At 49.7% G+C, this 20,855-nt stretch overlaps 1 protein-coding gene across 4 annotated transcripts in view; it reads left to right on the plus strand.

Moving 5' to 3' along the window:
• LOC106745129 (protein groucho-like) overlaps positions 1-20,855 on the plus strand; it is an 87,404-nt gene that overhangs the window by 26,955 nt on the left and 39,594 nt on the right. For all 4 annotated transcript variants that reach the window (XM_014620420.1, XM_014620419.1, XM_014620422.1 and 1 more), the window contains 3 exons: positions 5,709-5,815; positions 6,260-6,323; positions 15,762-15,806. In XM_014620420.1, the coding sequence (XP_014475906.1) occupies positions 5,709-5,815; positions 6,260-6,323; positions 15,762-15,806 (216 nt within the window). The remainder of the gene's footprint in view (positions 1-5,708; positions 5,816-6,259; positions 6,324-15,761; positions 15,807-20,855) is intronic.

The following is a 20,855-nucleotide window of genomic DNA, read 5'->3' on the forward strand; positions in this document are numbered from 1 at the left end:
AGCTGCGTCTAAGTCGAGTCTAGGACGGGAGGTCTAAAAGCTGCTGATCTTAGTTCACGGACGCTCTTCGTTTTTCCCCGTGTTTCACCGGTGTCCTCTAATTGCGCGTTTGATACCATGCGATCAGTCTCGCTCGCGCGCTTCTCTCCATCTCTCTCGCGGTCTCTCCCTTGCTTTTCCCTTCTCTCTCGGCACTTAATTATGTTATGACAGCGACGGCGCGGACGCATGAAATAATTACGCCGCCTCGCTATCTCATAAAGGCGCGCCGCCGCGTGCGTCTTTCTTCCCGCTGCGAAAAAGCCGCTCGCTGATAGAACGAGCGCATAAAGAAGGAGGAGGAAGAAGAGAAGCCGTCGTCTCCGCGATCGCATCGCGAACCGATTGCCCCTCGTGCTTTTTTCCTCCTTCGCCCGCGGATGCGATATCCACTTTTTGCGCTATAACGAACGATTACTTCTCGCCCCTCCCTTCCTCTCTCTCTCTCTCTCTCTCCTTTCTTTCCCTCTTGCCTCCTCTTCCTCACCCGCCGCTTTTAATGGCCGTTCATGCGCGTAATCGGCAGATCCGCGCGCTCCCGATGATGCCCGGCACTCATTATTTGCACAGGATGCGTCGCGCGAGTGTGTACACACGTGGCGCACAAGTCCCCCGCTTCGGCTCGTGCTCCTCGCCTCTCTCTCTCTCTCTCTCTCTCGTTGTTCTGCGAGGCGCGCGGGAGCGCATCGGCGCGCCGCTGTTTATTCAACTGCAGCTGCGTCAGCGAGCGCTCTCGCGCGGCATCTGACTCTCGCTGTGCACCGCGCACTGCATTCGCATCGCTCCCGGCCAAACGTCGCTTCCATCAGCGACAGGAGCATGGATTCGACCTGTGCGAGCGTAAGGAGAGGAGGAATACGTTACCGGTCTCTCTCGCAAACGGTTCGGTGCGTTCGGGACAACACGACATCCGCGAGACGCGATGTGCACACAAAAGAAACTCACCCGGAGCGCACCCTTGTTTTCGACGACGACGAGGTGACGGTGGTGCAGCAAGGGGAGCGGGAGAGGGTGGCGATTTATCTCGGATGCGTGTCCGCTCTTTCCTCTCTCGAGGAACCGCGCGCTCGCTCGCTCGCAGGACGCCTTATAAGAGGCTGCCGCTTACGTCATCGGATCTTTGGGCCGTACCGGCCCTCCGAAGACCTATTACCTTATTTACGATTCGCACGGCCATTATCTCCCGGCAACAAAGTGAACCAGCCGGTTTTTCGATACTATCCGCGCGTACACTCGCCGCTGCGAAAGAAAAAAGAAGGAACGAAAGAAAGGACGGGGAGGAGGAGCAAGGCGCGGCGGGGGGAAACCGTTCGGACGACGAGACGAGTACAAAAGACACACGCACGACACGGCCGACGCAGCCCGAGCGCAGTTTTGCGGTCGCATGGCCGGAGAGTCAGAGAGACTTTTGTCTTCGCTCGTTAATAACAGGCGCGTCGTAACGTGCGAGAGAGAGAGAGAGAGAGAGAGAGGAGATACGTGGGCACTTCCAGACTGGAGACGCTCCTCTTCCGATACCCTGATATTATCGGGGTATATTGTCGGAATCGTCGATACGTTATGTAGAAATAACAGCGCTCATTCGCGGCCTCTCATATGTGCCGCCGTTCACGTTATAAATTAATTTTGCGGAATATAGCGGAATTGTCACAATGATCACGAATGATAACGATCGTGTGTGCACAATGTATTTCATTTCACTGAGAGAAAAGGATTCTTAATCTCACATGATAAAAAAACATTTTGTACCCGTGTCAAAATCGGTCTTCGGTTAATCTCTTTGTTAATCAACGCTGAAGTAGAAAATGTGTATCCGGACATATATACACGTTGATTATTTATTTAACGCAAAATGTTAAGATAACAAGCACAATATGTTAAGTTAACTAAGCAATTGTGTTAAAAGAACTCAAAATAATATTTCTAAATGATACACCTGTGGGCCTACTTTTCACCAAAAAGCAGAACTCCCACTTTAATATATAAACTCACAATACACTTTTATGTCAGCACAAATAAAACTTTATTCTTCGCCATTAATAGTTTATGTGTCTCTAACAACCGTTGTTTACTTAATCGTCTCTTCTTTTTTTTTTATCACATGGCCTTCTCGTAGGCAAGCGGCTAAATTGGCCGGTAACCTAGGACGCCTGTATTGGCAACGGAACAGTATTGATAATGAGGTCTACACACCACAGATATTAAATTACAAAATTTACATAAATATAACACATGAAAACATCACGAAAATGGTAACGTATCAGTTGTATGTTTTATATTGAAGTAATAATGAAGGGTTGGTAACACAGGAAAATTTTTAACATTTAGGCATACGATTTTTTACTTTGCAGCGACACTTTATTGTGTATACATAAAATTATCATCAATAACGCTATAATAGAGCTTAAAGGAAAGCCATTTCCCGGCCATAATTATATCGTCGAGTGTTACAATAAAAACATTATATTTGATTATGATCATAATAATGATCGCAGATATCAGGCACTTTTTTCTCAGCGCATAGCATAGCCGGTACGTCACGACGATAAGAGCCTACGCGAGCGGAGTTTCGCAACGACACGTTATTCTTCGCGTGTGCGAAACTGAAATCTCTCGCGTCGCGCTAACACCGACGAGGGCCGATCGAATACGCCATCTGAATTCTTGCGAAGCCGGAGTAGCAATTCCGCGGCAGCGTAAATAAGTACCATCTCAGGATAATGACCCGGTCGATGGGGGATCTCTAATTTGGGAATATGTGATTTAAGTTTCCGCGCGAGTATTTATAAATCGGCATTTACGTCAGACGCGTGCCTCGGCATGACGACGACGACGACCCATCGATCGGTCGGTCGTAGTTCCCTCCGATACCGTCGAATCTCACCGCGCAATTATTTACACATCCGCGTCTTTATTTCGGTCGTTACCCCAAGGAGAGTCACGCCAGCGAGAGGTAAGAAAAGACGGTGGAATCGTGTTTCGAGGAATGGGACGATCAAATTTTAAGAAGATTCCTCTCCTGCTGTCTTTCCGTTCATTCCACAATTTCTACCGTGCATCCCAAAAGGGAACACCCGAGAATCTCTCTCATCAACTAAGAACCACCTCGATCGGCGCGGAAAAAAAAACCATCTATCCGAAAATTGTTGGAATTGCGGGAAAAATGTGACGACGGGATACGGACATCGCGATATGGGAATATTTGCGCGGGAGAGCGCGCGCGCGAATGTTGGAGTATGTCGAATCACGAGGGGGAGAGGGTGAGTATAGTACGTTAATTAATTTCAACCGACGGATCGCCGTGCTCGTCGTTTCGGGATAAAGCGGGAGAAAGAGAGGGAGTTTTCGATGAACGCGAATTTGTCGTTGGCCGCGACACGACGCGCCGCGCCGCATTGTAGCGTTCCTGTGCCTCCGTGCCCCGCCGCGGCGCAACAACCTGTTCGATGACTTTTCCGTTTGATGATTGCAACAAGTGAGGCCCACCGTCGCGCTCTCTCCCGCTCCCAAACCATTTTACCACCGACAGCCACTCCCCCGTTTCGCATTCAACAAGTGGCCAAATCATTCAGCGCGGGGGCCGCAATCCCTCGAAAAATTGGAATTTTCGGTGCGCGCCGTCACTTGGCCAGTCATCGATCGATCTATCGAAACGTTATTAAGCTCTGCCGCGCGGTGGCGGGATACACCGCGAGACGCGAGAACCTCCGGCAGGCCGTTCCGAGCGAGACCGATCGACCGAGCGGACGGGATCATTAGCGTTCCGCCGTTTGCGCGACGCGATTGCTCCCCCCCCTCCCAGCCCCCCCTCGTGTATCGCGCGCGCGATACACACTCGATCTCCCGTCGTTTTCGAAAATCCACGCGCGAAACCCTCCCTCGGCCGGGATTGCGTGATGACGGTGTGCCAGCGGTCCGCTTTGTGAGAGGCGCGCGAGAAGGCGCGTCTTTTCGAAATTCGATTGACGCCCTTTCACCGCAAACGTAATCATTACTGTCATCGAAAAGCGCCGATCCTTTCCTCCGTAATTTCAGTCGGCGCGGCCGAGAGTGCCATTGGTGTGTTGTTACGCCTGTGTGTTCGCGCGCACGCCTGTGTGCGTGCACACATCCGGGACTCTCTGAAGAGAGAGAGAGCCTGTGGAGACTCGGACCTCGTGGTATCTGGTGGAATGGGTCTCATTAAGGACGCCTTCACAGCCCTTCATCCTTGGCTCTTGAGGTCCGCGCCTACCTTCCTTCGCTCTCTCTCTCTCTCTCTCTCTCTCTCTCTCTTCCTCCCCTGCCTCTCTCGCCCCCGCAAGACATTCGTTTTTTATACCTGGCTGCTCCCTGCTCGCATTTCTGGCCTCGGTCCCGCGCGTTTGCGTGCGCTTTATGTGCCCGAAGGCCATTCGACGCCTGGTTCCCTGTCATCTTCGACTTTAACCTCGTCGCGGCTTAAAGACGTTCCCAAAGGAGAGATATACGGGCCCGACGAAACGAGAAACTCTCTCTGTCTTTTTCTCTCTTTCTCTCTCTCGCGCCCGCACCTTTTCTGCCGCGAATACCGCGTTTAACCCTTCAGCCCGCGAGCACTGTGTGTTGTGTATTGCACAGTCGATATCGGACATTGTTGCGCCGTCAGCCGATGTAACTTAAATAATTGAGCTGATCCAACAAGAGAGAGAGAGAGAGAGAGAGAGAAATTTCTCACAACGTTTTAACCTCACGATCCACAATTATCCATTTCGTTTGGGACAAATAACTTGGCATGTATTTGAAACCATGCAAATAAAAAATTATGAATGTACGAATTCAAAATTAACCCTCAAATAACAAGGTTCATGTGGGCCGAATCCGGCCCATGGAAAATTTTGTGGATTTTCAAATAATTTTTTCGACACTAGGTACTTTTTATGCTAACAATAAGTTAGAAAATATTTAAAAGTAAGTGAAACAAAAATTTTTCGCGTCGAAAAATATGTAAAACACCTGAAACGCTTTAGCAGCATGTTCACGGAAGCATCAGAATATGGATCTGGTTGGATCCGAGCGGTCTTGTTATCCGTTAATAAATAAACAGTCAACGTGACTTTTAATACTCTTTCCCCGAATGCGAAGCGCTATCGGCGTTGGGATTAATTTACGGGAGGACGTACGCGCACCAGTAACGTCCAATCAAATTAATTGAGTGAATTCGCCCGGAGGAAACGTCCTTGATATTTTCGTAAATGAAGAACGCATCTCCGCGCATTACGCGTCGAACGAGCGGACAAGCAAGCCCAGGCAGACGGGCAGCCTCCGGTGGCATACGCAGCTCGAGCGAGCGCGCAGATACGATTGCTCCATTTATTCGTATTAATAGCGACGGGATCCGCACATGGACGGCTGGTGGCCCGGAGCTATAAGGATTAAACACAATGCCACAAAGTGGCAGGCTGCTTGTCGCGGATGCGGCTTATTCGTCGCGAGACGAGACGTTCCGCGCGGTTTTAACGCCCACACACGCGGAGCCGCACTGCGTACCTTCTCTCTTTCTTTCTCTCTTTCTCCCTCTCTTTTTTCCTCGTACCATTCTTCCCCCTTCCGTCCGACGGTGTCCTCTCGCGTCCCTCTACCCTGCGCCGCGCGTCCGCATTGTCGTACGTAGCTAATCGAATCCCTTCGTTTTCCCCTTTTTCTTGCAGGGTGGCGGCGGTAGCGGCGGGGCTGCGGGCGGACTGAAATTCACGGTGGCGGACACTTGCGACAGGATCAAAGAGGAATTCAGTTTCATCCAATCGCAGTACCATACGTGAGTATCTCTCCTTCTCGTTCGTTCGTTCTTCGTCCTTTTCGTACTTTTCCGCTTTTCTCTTCACCCCTCTTGCCTCCTCTCCATGTGCTACATGTCGTTCTTAGATTTCCGTTTCTCTTTGCCTTCCAACCTCCACCGTTCTTCCGTTTACGCTTATCGTGCTTTCCTCAACTTTTCGCGATCATCTATTCCGGGTATTCTTCGCTTTTCCCGTCGTGTGTCGCGTGTCTTCAACGACATCGGATTGTAGATCGTAGATTGTAGAGATGCCCGTTGACGTGCGTCATACGCGTTTTGATCTTTATCCTCAAACGCGCGACTTTCCCCCGGCGTTTTACGCGCGTTCGCAATTAGTATTTGTTTTATCTCTCAAAGCGGCGGTAATCTCTGCCGGTCTCGCAGCAGATCCGCGCTCTCTCAATCGCCTTTTATTTTTCACAGACTGAAGATGGAGTGCGAGAAGTTGGCCAACGAGAAAACCGAGATGCAAAGGCATTACGTTATGGTAAGGCACTTTGTAAGTTCCCTTTCCTGTCTTTCCACTTTGATTAAGTCTTATTACGTCTTTCTTCGCGCGAGCCCGGCGCAGCTCGAGCGAAAACAACTCTCGGGCGACAATTTGTCTCCCCGATCGTCCGAGGAGTGTCAACGGCGTATCGGTGAGGCACCCCCTCGTCGATTCTCGCGCGCGAGCTGCGAATCTTCGGGAAAATTCGTGCGTGAAAATAGACGAGTGCCTGTCGTCGGTTTCCTCGCGAGCGATCACTTAATTCGACGTTCGCCTCGGCTGCTGAAAGATGCAGCGGATTCGTTAAAAATAAGATCGAAATTCGATTATCGGTTTCACGCGCGTCGCGAAAACGGAGAAAGGGAGCCTCCCTCGCGTGCGGAATCCCTTCGAAGGCTCCCCCCCCCCCTCCCAGCCGTTCTCTCTTATTGGCGACGCGAAAACACACACCGCGGCGCGCACGGTGTTTATCGATAACGTGAGCATCGAGGAACCGGATATTATGTAAACGAGAGGAATTGTGCGAGCGTTAGAGCGCGAGAGCCAATCGTCCGGGGGGAGACACGGACAGGGATGGGGTAAAAACGATCGATATTATTCCCGCCTCATATTGCCGGCTCTTCGATTTAGTTCCATCAGCGCGAAGGCAATTAGTCCGGCCAACCGTACTAATCGTATCGTCATCGGTAAGGAGCTTAACTTGGACTTACCTATATTAAAGTGCAGTACTAACATGGCCCAAAGTATTCGCCGACTATCCGTTTCGCGTTTCCCCTCGCGCTTCGCTTCGCCTCGCTTCGCCTCGCTTCACGGCGAGTGGATGTTATTATTGTCATTACCGCGATATAGATTTTCTCCGCGTGAGACGCTGCGCGAGACTTCGCGGAATTCACAAGAAGGTAAGTCCGAAGTCGAAATAATTGCGATGATCGTAGTATTTATTTGAGAATCGTTCGCCAGAGAGAAAGAGAGATACGATTGTTGCAGTTTCTCTTCTTGTTCCTCCTTTCTTTACCTTTCTCAACGCGTGATATCGTCGGGAAGCAATATTCCACAGTCCGCTTTCACATTCGCTACTTAACATTCCGAGAGTAGGTAATTATTTCAGATTGGATCATGTTGCCCGTTGGTTTCGCCTCCCGTTTCAAAAGCGATATAGTAGATGCGGCGCGTTGATATACCGGAAATTGAATGCCTCGAATGAAATATTGACTCGGCCGTTTCGTCGCGAATCGCCGGTATAAAAAGTCACGCATCGGGGTGCGCGCGGACGCGATCGAATGGCAGCTAAGAATTCGCGCTGTAGAAAACAGCGCACGCGTGTCGAGAGTATATAATAAATGATACGCGAATCTCTTCTTCCTCTTTGGCCATTTTTTCGCAGAGGGAATTTTTCGTTTCGCGAAATCGCGCGACAAACGTCGTCACGGACCTCGAATGGAAATTTTGATGTTATTCTGACGTTCTTACGGCCGTTCTACAATAGCGTAAAGTATGCAGCAAGACGTAAGTAGTAAGCTAATTGACCAACTACAGTCGATCATTCTTGGACTGTAAGAGTCCAATTGGTCAATTAGTTTACTGCTTATGTCCTACTGTATACTTTATGTTATTGTAAAACGGCTATCAAAGGGTTCTGCAGTCGTCCATAGGACCGCAAAGGGTTAAGGATACAGTTTGTACCTACGTAGGTATATGGACTAGTAAAAGTTTACTTTGACAATACTGACACTTTTTAACTTCTCTTTTGAACCTTTAATTTTACCAATTGAATTTTAATGCCATCTTTAACAACTTATTTTGACGCCAAAACAGCAGAAACGGAAATTTAAGATATCATCAGGGTTAAAGTAGGAGTTATATTATATTAATAGAATTAAAATTGAACCTATTTTGCTATCTTAGCTCCTACTATGTTGTAGAATTAAAGATTTAACATAAGGCCACTTGGGACGTTGCCTTCGAGATTACGTGAAATGTTTGCTCCCGAATATTCCATGCTCTTCGTCCGCGCGAGCAAATCAAACTCGCGGGAGAGACGCATGTGTCAAGAGAGAAATAAATATATATACGCGAACGTATCTTTTCCTTTCTCCCTTTTTCTTTGGTCATTTTCTCGTCAGGGAAATCTCGCGGTTTCGCGGAATCGTGCGACAACATCTTCGTGGACGTCGCCTTCGAAGTTACATAAAAATTTCCCCCGGAATATTCCGCGTCTCGTCCTCGTCCTCGCATCCTCTCGGGCAAATCAAACTCACAGGAGAGAGAAAAAGAGAGAGAGAGAGAGAGACATGACGGTCGGGACCGAAAATGGGAGCAAAAATCAAGGAGTTTCCGCTTTTGTCCCGATACAAATTCAGCGCCGCGCGAGAATGCGCTCACGCGGGCGCGGGTTATGCATTTCTGCAAACCGCTTTCGAGATACGAAAGCGAACGGCACGGATTGGAGGGTCAATAACCCCGTTATGCTCGATCGTAGACACAAATTCTGGCGGAGCTCGAAGGCACATTTTGCAGTTTACTCGCTTGATTTTCGGGATCCCAGCAGCGGCGTTTGTAGAAATCAGAAATTGAAGCCGGGTATAATCTCGGCGGGTTTAACACACTCAGTGTGTGTGTGTGTGTGTGCGCCACAGCAGATAGAAAGGAATACGCCTCTCTCGCCAACGCCGTTGCATTTCCATTATTTACGAATAAATACGACGCCGGGGAGAGGGGGGGGGGGAGATATCGTATGTAATACGTTGTAGCGCGTATTGAAATCAGTACTCGCGGCTGTACAACGGTCGAAAGTGCGATCAAAGTTGCAGAGTGATATTCCGCTAATTGCCAATTTTGGGATACTTCATTATTCAACGGTCTCTCATTATTGCGGTTAATTGCGGGGAGATATGCGGTTGTAATTTTTGATACTCCTCCCCGTTAACTTTGAAGGAGAGAGAGAGAGAGAAAGCAAGTTCGTGAAATTCGCGAGGTATTCTAACACCAGGTAGTTCGGATTTGCGCAGTTAATGCAAATTACCTAAGAAATGCAAATCCGCGCTCGCGAAGCGCCGTTGGTGCTTCTTCGTTTTGCGCGTACCAAGGAAAGAGAGAAAGAGAGAGAGGGAAAGGGTAGGAGGGAGGGAACGAAACGACCGTTTTGCGCGAGCGCTTCGCGTTTACACCGCGATTTCGGCGCGTCTTTGAACGCGCGAATTAATAACCGGCTGGAAAACGAACCGCGCTCGGCTGGTAGATCGATGTCGCCGCTGTAAACGAGGGTATCCTCGATTCTCGAGGTCCTACACCGCCGCCTGCTGTACGGCCGATCGTAATTGTCGCGAACTATACTGTCTCCTCTGTAAACTGCTACACCGATGTGACACCGTGCAAGCAACCAAGCAGCAAGCTGGGCCGAGTGGAAGGGAGTCGGGGGTGCTAGAGGGAGTGGATAAGGGGGGTCGGAGGTGACAGAGGGGTTGATGGGGGTTGGGAGTTGAGCCGGTAATCGATATCTCCAAAGTAAACGAAGAGAGAGATAGAGAAGGGGTCGGGAAGCAGGGGGTGGCGGCAGGAGGTGGAGGAGGTGATGGAGAAGGGGTAGAAGTGGGAGGCGAGCGGGAGCGAGAGAAGCAAGGCTCGTCGAGGGAAAAGGGAATGGGAGAGAGACGGATGGATGGAGTGAGAGAGAAAGAGGGGGCGAGAGACACAGAGAGAAAGAGAAGAGAAGAGAGAGAGAGAGAGAGACGAGGACGGACACGGGCAGAGGGACGAGCAGGAGAATTACAGAGACAGAGAGAGAAATTGATGTCGAGGGTTTGTCAACCACCGACAAGTATTATATACGTGCAAGCCGTAGACGCGGGCGAGGGTGAAGGGGTGTTAGTGCGCGGCACAGTACGTATACACGCACATACACACACACACTCCGCCATCGTGTCTCTGATATTCTAATTCCACCCTCGTGTATTCCGACCGCCTCCTCCTCCCATTTCTTTCCGTCACCACCACCACCACCGCCGCCGCCGCCGCCACGCGCGCGCAAGTTCATCCTTCGCGATTTTCATTAGGGTAACGCGCCGCGTAAATCCGCGCGCCGCTTCAATTTTTACCCCCTTCTATCCTGTGACTCTTCTTCCCCCCTGTCGTTCCCTCTCTCTCTCTCTCTCTTTTTCTCGCTTCGCTCTTTTGTCCGCTCCCACGGATCATCGCCTTTCTACGTCGTTACGCGATATCTTTCCCTTCTGTCGAGACACCGCCGACCGCGTCGAGCTTTCAGGGATTTGATTAATATGCTCGCACCTCGATTTGTTTGCGGATCAGGTCAATCCTCGATTATCCTGAGGCCCGTAGAGTTTTCGTGGAATTTTGAGACGGTCGATGTATCAAAAATAGAAAAGTATAATATCGAATGTACAAAGACGCCGAGTATATAAGGAGGATCCACCGCCTCTTTCACGTGGGATACATTTTTGTCTCCGTCTCCCTTCCTCTGTTATTCGATCTTTCCTTTATTCAACGTTCATATATCCGCTCTGCGGATCCCAGCAATTTTTATTTCCGCCTTTATTTATTATTTGATCTCCCCCGAGTCATTGTTCGTGTATATCCGCGCTGCGGATTCGAGAAATGTATTTTCGGAAAGTAATATTTCGTAGGAACGTAATCAAGGATACAGAGCGGGGAAGAGCGATTCGGCCGAAGTTAAACTCGCGCTCCCGAATAACTCCGCGATTCGTCTTTCGCCGAATGTCTGTTTGTCGCTCCAGTTTATACGCTCCGGAACTCCCTTATCTTCATCTCGCCAACGAAAAAAGGTAGGAAAATTCGGGGCGGCGTTGTAAAAAGTTCCCCACCCCGCTGCGCGTCTCCCTCCTCCCGCAGCGATCACGATCGCGATGTTTCAGCTCGGACCCGGGGAATAAACAACTCCGACGCCCACGAACGTCTGACATGCTCCAATTATTCGCGCTCACGAATTCCACACTTTCCTCCGCATTCCTCGAATTTTCGCGCCGCCTTCCGCTCGATTGCTCGCAGGAGCTTCATATTTTTATCGCGACAGGTTGCGGCGCGCATCGTCGGCGGTGAATTAATTCTCCGGAGTGTAGCTTGAAACGAGGTGGCCGCCGAGCGTCATCCCATCAACCCTCCTACTTTGTCCCGGGAGGAGGGCGCGGGAGGAGCGGGAAGAGTATGAGAGGGAGGAGTAGCGCCGTTCCGTATCGTCGAAAACAAACGGGGCGAACGGAAAACTCCGAGCCCCCGGGCCGTCGGAAAATTAATTTGATTTCCGATACGCGAATGTAATGATCGAACGAGAGAAAGGGAGAAAGAGACGGGGCGCTCAATGGCACGGGGAACGGTCGGCCGGAGGGGGACAGGGGATACAAAAAAGGGATGGAACGAAAAAAACCTTATCGAAAACGGGCCCGGGGTCGTCGCGCATCTCTCCGGCCTGCCCGCGAACGAGAAGACTTTCCAATTATCTATGTTTTTTCTCCACCGCGTTTTTTCGCGCTGCAACAAATTAAACGTAACCCACATCCCTGGGGCACGCTTCTCGATTACTCTTTGTTTTCCTCCTGTTTCCACGGTTCGCCGTTTGCTTTCGCGCGCGCGAGCGGGCACGTCTGGCAGATTGCATTTCCACTCCTCCTCTGCCCTGCGCTACGCTATGCTACGCTACGCTGCGCTCTTCTCTCTCTCTCTCTCTCTTCCTCCCTCCCTCCCTCCCTCTCTCTCTTGCTCTCTTTTCTCTCTTCTCGCGGAAAAAAATTTTTTTTACACCGACGCTCGCGAAATTTTGCGACGCTACGCTCCGAGCGTGATGGGCGGTTTGGCCGACGGCGCCGCGATTGTTCCTTTACGCGCGGAAAATAACTTTAGAGGTCTCGGCCGGGTGAAATAATACTTGCGGATTCCTATTTCGTGTTTCTGGAGCGTACACGTCGTTCTGTAAATTACGTCTAAATACGTGAACGTATTTCTTACATGTAATCGCGGCGAGATGATCAGATGTGGCTTTTTTAAATCTATTATCGATCCACCGCACATCGTGAGACGATCTCGCGAGAGGGATCTTTTCGGCGCAGCCGCGATTGACAACGTCGATTCCGCTTTTTCATATGCCCCGCAATTCACGGGCTTTGACGAGAAAATACGAGTCGCCAATATGCGGATTGCCCGTGAAGAGGGGATCTCCCTCGCGGGCACGACTCACGCGCTCGGCGCGAATCGCGCTCCGACTTATTAATTATCCTTTTAATTATCCGCGGGTGTTGCGCGCGCGTGTGAAATTTCCGCGAGGCGAGTCAAGAGTGGATGCGAGCGAAAGAGGAGGAGGAGAGGTAAATGGAGGTACGCGCGGGATGAGAGCCGGCGAAAGCGACGAGCCGAATCGGAGTGCGGTGCGACCAGAAAGGAGAACGGAGAGACACACAGAGAGAGAGAGAGAGAGAGAGGGAAAGGGGTGAAATGAGGGAAAATGTCGAGAGCGCGCTACAGAAGCGAGAGGAGGGGGAGGAAGGGAGGTCGCCCGATCACCCTATCAAAGGCTCGCTACTAAAAGATCCATATCGAGTAACCGGAGGGGGCGAAATTATCGGTACAACTCCTATTATTGGGTTCCGAGGCACGTGAAAATAGAAAATGAGAGGCGGACAGATGGAGATCGATACCCCGCGGAACTTGTGCCGTCGAGAGAGAGAGTTTTCTCGTTATTTGATTACCGACTTACACCGACATCTTCTCCCGCCCCCTCCCACCCCCTCCTCACGGGCCGTCCGAGTCAAACTTCGAAGCGCGTGGGAGCGAGGCTGTACCTCGTCGACGCGAACAAGCGCGCCGACACATCGCCACCACCACCACCATCGTCGCCACGGCGGTGGTATCCCAATCGTATCGATCTTAAAGTCCGATTAACAATCGCGCTGTAATCTCATCCGAGTAATTGCACACGTTGCTAGACATAGGAAGGATTTTATCGATCGGGGCTCCTTTATAGACGACTTTGCTGTGTGTTAATTATATCGCAGTGATCGTGCAAACATCGTTAGTAATAATCGTGGCGCAACTCACTCGTTTCCCCGCGCGGTCCACGCGCACACTGACAAACCCATTTATTTGACCGAAACTAAATTCCTGTTTGGGCATACAAATGTTTTGGTTAGAAGAACCAAGGCTTGGCTCTCTGAACCAAAGCTTTTTCATTTTTGTTTCCGGAGAACCAACCCGAATCGAAAAATGTTGGTCCTACATTAAACTTTTAATTCTACAGCATAGTAGGAGCTAAAATAGCAAATTCAATTTCAACTCGAGTAATGTAATATAACTCTTATTCTGACCTTGATGATGTGTTAAGTTGCGGTGTTCGCTGTTTCAGCGTCAAAACAGGTTCAGTTGAAGGTAGCATTAAAATTCAATCTGTAGGATTAAAGGTTCAGGAGAAAAGTTAAAAGTGTCAAAATCTTCAAAGTGGGTTTTTACTAATTTACAGGATGGATCATCTATATTGAGGTGTCTAAATAAAAATTAAATAATGCTGATTGAATGACTTACGTTGCTAATTAGAAGATGCGCGTTGTAAACAATAGCACGACTCGAACGACCAGTCTGTAACATAACAGATATTCAGTCAATCGCTGAAAATCAAATGTAGTATGAAAGTGAACACTAGTCATTTCGTTGTTGTGTACGCTGTGAAAAATGTTCCTTCATGTTCTCTGTTTCCTCTTTATGTTTTCCGTCATTTGACTTCCAACGACTTTGAGTATGACAAATTATTGAATTTATTGAATTTATTGAAAAGAGCTACAAACATAGTTATCTAAAAAAATTAGGATGCTATCAAAAAAGATGAAGTTAATCTTCATTTCACTTTGATACTCCACCCGAAGGTCAAACCAATAGCATCACAATACGCCCCCTTTGAAACTCTACAATTTTGTCTGAAACCTTTTTTTTTTCATTTTGCTTTATTTTTATTTTTTTTTAATTTAGACGTCTCAATATAAATACTTCCATCCTGTATAGTCCGTCTAAATAGACGCCAGATATCTTTGAGAGCGTAGAGTAGTATCAAAATTTCGATTTGGGAAAGCTTTGGTTCTTATAACCATACGTTATTTGCTCATATCCGAACCAGGAATTTAGTTAAATCAACAAAATGAGTTTCTCGGTGCCTCCACCCTCAGAAAACACGACGAGCAATAATGAGAGCCCCGAAATCTCCGAGACACGCGAATGTCCGACAGCCTCGGACGGGACAAATTACCATCTTCCATTACTACTCCGTGGCGGTGGTGGTCGCGCGTGCTTTTTCGAGGACGGCCCGAGAGCTTCGAGGAAGCGAATTATCGAGTCACCGTGTTTGTTGCGCGATACGATCGTCCAGCACCAACACCACCTCCGGCATCTAAACACACACACACACCGACGCGCGGACGCGGAGACGAGGCGCGCCGGGATCGTTTTGCAAGGAAAGCAGGAGAAAGAAGAAGAAGAAGAAGGCGGCTTCGCGCGAGCCTTGCACCAAGTTCGCCGGGCGTAGTTATCGACTGCATTATTAAGTCGGTATATTTCCGTGGCCGATGCTATCGATCTCGGCCGAGTATCTCTCGGCTTGGCCTGGCGTGTGCATTGCCTTCTCTCTCTCTCGGTAGACGGGCAAACCGACCCTCGGAGCCATCCGTTCCCGAACGAGCGGCTAAAGGCGGACACGCGCGGCGTTAAGCGACAGCCACTAACCGATTTACGATCGCGCGCAAGCGCATCCACCGATCGTACGCCCGGATGCAGTTCACCGAGACGAATGTGCAGGCCGGGGTCGTAACGGTCTTGCGAGAGGGGCCTGTTCGGCCCTCGCCCGCAGAAATTCGCCCGCGAGAATGCACCCCCGGCCGGGTGCGGCGGCGAGATCGCGCCTGCCGATCCATCGATCGTTCCGAGCGATTCGATACGTCTCGGGAATGTCGCGCTTTCGACGTACATACGGAGGGGAGATCGTCTCACAATCGGCGGAATGGGCTGACTCTCCGAGCCGGCGACTGCTCCCCGTTGTCGCGTAATATTTTCTCGGCAACGTGTGAGCGAATGCGCGCACGATCGCGGAATTAGGATCTCGCGTGGCGGCGCGCGTTATTCGCGGGTTTTCATTTTCAAGAAAGGGTCCGCGCGCGGTAATGCGTTCCCGAACGAGCGCGCTCGGTGCTCAGCTGCGGCTAACCAATTTATGATCGCGGCCGCGTATCTCCAGCACGCGCGCGCAGTCGTCAACACAGGAGACGCAATAATCTTTCCATCTCTCTCTCTCTCTCTTTTTTCCTCCTCCTCTTCCTTTCACAAATTTATGCACACCGTCCGCTATTTTAATCGCAAGATACTTCATAGCCGACGGATTTTAATCGGCATCGCAATCGCAGGATTGATAACCGTGTGTCTCTTTTGTTACAGTATTACGAGATGTCGTACGGCCTCAACGTCGAGATGCACAAGCAGGTGAGTTTCTCGCACGGCCCGCGAGAACATTCCTCGAAATATCGCGGTGATGATGTAGCATAAGCACTTTCGGTGTTATTATGTTCCTCGGGAATCTCGTTCCGCCGTCGTAACGTCCTTCCGAGATTGCCTCCGCCTGCTGGCCGCGCCGCCGAGGAGGTTAATCGCGAGATATCACGTTGGACGCGTTTTAAGGGTTATTCACGAGCCCGGGCTGCCTCGTTAATTGAGCCCGGAGTGTGTGAGTGGATCGTCGGAATCGGCCGCGGCCGCAAATGAGGGGTGCGGGCGCGTTTAGGCCGGGAAATCGTGTAATTTCGGCTAATCAGGGGAAACAGCGGTGGGGCGGTCCCCTCTGTCAGCAATTTTCTTAAAAGCGACCACGAGCCCCTCGTGTCGCGGCGACGACGGCGACCCCACCACCGGCGGCTCAAAAGTAGTAGGGGCTCCCGAACTCCAAACAACCCTCCCTGCCTCGGCACAACGAGCTGATATTCATTAGCATTAGCGGCCGATCATTTCTCACCCTCGTACCCCGAGGCAGCGCTTAATGGGCCGAGGCGGCGGGGAAGGAGGGGAGATATACCTTGTCGGGTAGTTGTAGGACGTAGCGTGGCTCCGAGAAAGAGGGAAGGAAAGAGAGAGAGAGAGAGAGAGGTCGGCGCGGAATTGTTTCCGCCGGCGAGTGATGCGCGAGAAATCAGAGCGTCGCTATTTTCGAGATCGACCTCGCAGCGGATATCTCGCGATGCGCGTCCGTTGAAGCTGTCTTTTAAAATCGGAACGGCAGAAGGGACGACAGGCGGGATTATTAAGCTCTCGACCGTTGATCACGGGTATTGGTAAGCGTCCACGTGACGCTTTCGTATTTTTCATCAGTCGCGGATTATAATCAGGTCGTCGTGCCTGTCGCGAGAAGATTACGGTAACGTCACGTAATGTTGCGTTCAGAAAAAGATAGAGATGGGGAGGGGAGAGGGGGTAGAATTCTTTCGCAGAATATAGAACGTAAGATGCAGAGAAAGCTTTTCTTCTGGAATATCGGGAGCCGCGTTTACTTTTCTCGATAAAAGTTATATCGTCGAAATAATTGGATCGGACCTTTGAGCCCGCGACGAGGCTCCTTACGACGAAATCTGTCAACGCGTTCTCTCACAGTTTCCTCGCTGGTTAAATTGTCGGGATAATGAGGTGTTAATAAAAATCGGAAAAGTAAGGCCGCCGCGGGATCGGCGGGAAATCAAGTCGCGGGACACCGCGACTGCACAAATTGCATCGGGAGGTGATATGACGCGACGGAGCTGCTCCTCTGACGCTAATTGGAAGAGAAATGAAAAGTTATCGGTTCTTGGTGACTCGCTAATTAACCGTGATAATATCACGCCGATGCCATGCGCTCTCTCGATGGACAGTGACGCACAGTCGAATCTCTATCGCCGGCTTATTTATTAGTAATCGCGAACGTTTGAAGAAGATTGTAAAGCTCAGTGCCGTGTTTTCGGTGACGAATTAAGGGCTTCGTAAGTTTAGTATTTATCAAGAATAATTACGTGCCTATACATTTATCTCACTACCTAAATGATAAACGTTAATTTGAAACGAAGTTGAGGTAAACATATATACGTGATATTACAAATACGAAAATATTTTTCTTCTTTTTTATCAGTGCTATATTTGTGAATCGGCTGATCCAAATTCTAAATCTCTTCAGAGATGCACAGATAATAATAGATGTATAAATATTTTAATATATGTATATGTACATGTATTTCGTACATGTATTTTCATTACTATAAACTATGAACTTTGCATTGCTTATTTTCAAAACAAAATAGTCAATAATTTCGACATTTGTGTAAAATATCTGCGAATTAATCTTTAATATCATCATAGTAATTTAGGAGATATTAAAAATGGAACGCTAATTTTAAAGGATACATATAATATGTCAACTTTAGTTGCAAATATCTCAGCTTTCGAATGGTTAATCTTTTTCTAATTGCACGAACAGTTAGATAATATTTCAGTATATACGTAGTGCAAGTTTCTTTTTTCATCCAATTCTTGTTCTATTTTCGCTTTACAACTTCTTTAAGACGGCCTATACACGACACGCATCTAAATCTCATTTGCACATATAATTATGTAAACGCTCGATTTCTCATCGATCTCTTCTCCCCGTTTCTTTCATCCATCGTCGGCAACTTAATTCACACACCTCTTCGGAAAAAAAGGAAAAAAACTTATTTATTTCTCTCGTCCCGAAACACGAGTCTCACTCTCTCTCTTTCTCCCTCTTTGCTCGGTGAAAAGAGAAAAAATAAATAAATCAGGCCAGACCCTTCAGTCGGTCCCCGCCACTTAGCTGGCTTTCGAATCGCGGTTTTCTCGCTCCTTTTCAATTTGAGCCCCGAATGAAAACAATCTTTCCCTACGAAGTTAGATCCTTCTGTGTCTCCGTCTCATCTCCTTTTTTCTTTCCTTTTGCTCTCTCTCTCTCTCTCTCTTTTACGGCAACAGCCACCCCTTTCGTTTTTACCCTTTTCACTCCTCTTCGCTCTTCGGGCAACTCTCTCTGCCCTCGTTTCTCTCCCCTCTTCCCGACGCCTTTTCTCTTCGCTCGCTCTCCGCCGCTCGCACCCCGCCGTTGTGTTCTTCGCCACTCTGCAACGCTACCCTTCGAATTCTAGCCGTCCCTCGCATCTGCCGCGACCCTCGTATCTCCCGCCACGGCTCCAAGTCGACATTTGCCTCTCACCCTACCGTGAAGCTCGCAGCCACCACCACTTTACCACTCCCTGCTCGGCTAACTCGAATTTGTTGGCGATGTCCCAATTCTTGTAGGCACGATTACTTTTCTCGCCCCGTCCGTCCGTTCATCCGACTCACTCCTGTCCGTCCCCTTCGTGCGCGCAGTCCTGGGGTTTTTTTTTTCTTTCGGTCATCATTACTCGAACGTTGATCAGCTCGCGTGCGATTTCACCGCACGTTGTAGCTCGCGACTAATCGTTCATTAAGATTCTCGACATAATCACCGAAAGGATGACATTTTAAATAATAATAATAACTTTATTGGACGCTATAGTTATAGAATTGTACGTGGAACAAGGAATTATTAATAAACTTTGTGTCCAAAAGGCAGCAGCACTAATGCTGATATCATTGCCTCGCCAGAGAATATGATAAGTAAATTACAATAAATTAAATATATATGTATGTAATACGCAGCGAGGTAATACGTTAATTAATATTCGATGCAACGTATTCCGATATGGCAGAGCGGAAAGCTGCAAATGAGGGGACAGGACAAGCCTCATTAAGCAACAAATTATAATATTTGACTGCTTGACATGAAAATGCAATGTGGAACTTTCCTGTACGGTGTCGGGGAAAAGTCAATAGACTCTGATGTTGTGTGTCATACGAATCGTCGCCATGGAAGTCGGAGTTTCGATGGAGGAGGTCGTAGACGTACTTTCCGAAAAACCTCGCCACCCTTCGATATCGACGTCGATGACCCTACGACCTCGTCTTGTTTACTTTCAAAAAGAGACACTCTTCTCGAGTTCGAGTTCGTAAAGGAGAAACATCTCGTGGTTTCGTCTTTCGTTAACGAGGCGTCTCGTCCTTACAATAAATGGAATTAATAAACGATCCCATACATAGGTGTCAGTTTTACGGAGCGCCCCGGAAGGAGCGGCGTCGGCGGAGGACTCGTCGAAATTATAATCCTCCGGATTATCGCTACGTCGTCCGATGACATCGGGCGACGGGGCGCTTTTACTCGGCTCGAGTCGAATCGCGACGCGTGTTCGATCGGGCTCTCGCCGGATTCCATCGCGTGATCTTCATGGGAAATGAGATTTCGCAGTCGATGCGGCAATCGAGAAAAATGGGCGGCTCGACAAAAAGCGCCGTCGACCGCGCAAAAGGAAAGCGCGGAAAAGAAAGGGCGGGATAAACGGCGAATCGGGCTGCCGCCGTCGGAGAACGGAGGCGGCGGAGGTGGAGAGCTAAAAATCACATCGCGCGGCGACCGTGTCCGTCCATCCGCGCGTTATGTTACGTTCTCACTCCCTCCCCCCTTCCCGCGTTCATCCGTTGAGTCGTACGTATGTACGTACTACGGCCGGCGTATCTGTCCGATAACGCTTATCGCTTAATTGAAAGGGTCGTCCTTCGGCTCGGCCGCCTGGTCGTTGGTCTCGCTCGATTAAGCCGCGATCCACGGCAATATGTCGCGGATGCGTAACGCCAAGCACGCGATCCGGCCACCCCTTCGGCATTTTCAGCGGACTCATCGTCACGAACCTAAAGAGCCGGGGGGAAAGTCGGGGTGATTATAAACGGCCCGGGCGACACCCGGGCGGGAAGAACCGGTGGGCTGGTGAGGAGGGCGGAACAACTTCTGGAAATTGTGCTTCGCGCCGCGTCGGGCGGGGATAAAGTGAGACGAGTCGGTCGTTCACGGGGATGTTTGTTCCTGTTTCGATATTACGACGGTCACGCTCAATAGGCGCCTACGTTTCAATGCCGTGGAAGTGTTTACGCGAAAGGGGGGACAGGGGCGAACGTTAATTTCCACTCGCGTATCGTTCGTTTTTGAAACGGCTCGTCGAATTTCGCGAGTCCCGCGGATACGAGCGCTCCTCGACTTGTCGTGGAACGAAATTTGCTCCCGATCCCGAAATGACCGCGAGCTCGAGATCGCGTTTGCCGTTATCCTCAAAGAGAAAAGCGGACTCAGGAAACGTTGCGAATTACGTTCCTAACACGATCCCATGAACGGGAATTTCGAGTCGGCGGCGGCGTTCTCCCGAAAAAGCGCGAGTATCTCTTTGAAAGAATATTGCCGGCGTTGTTGCTGGCGTTGTTCGTCGATACGAGAGTAACTACCATTTCCCATCGCGGGTACGCCCGGCGCCCGATAAAAAATGTGCAGGCTGACCAATTGCATATAACTCACCCTGCCTTTCCAGTTCTTCCTGCCTTCATGCATATATATGTCTATCTATCCGAGCGCTCTGTCTTCTGCTCCCCCCCCCCCCC

The sequence above is a fragment of the Dinoponera quadriceps genome, unplaced genomic scaffold (genome assembly GCF_001313825.1).
Source record: "Dinoponera quadriceps isolate SergipeBrazil2010 unplaced genomic scaffold, ASM131382v1 scaffold1425, whole genome shotgun sequence".
Lineage (NCBI taxonomy): Eukaryota > Metazoa > Arthropoda > Insecta > Hymenoptera > Formicidae > Dinoponera > Dinoponera quadriceps.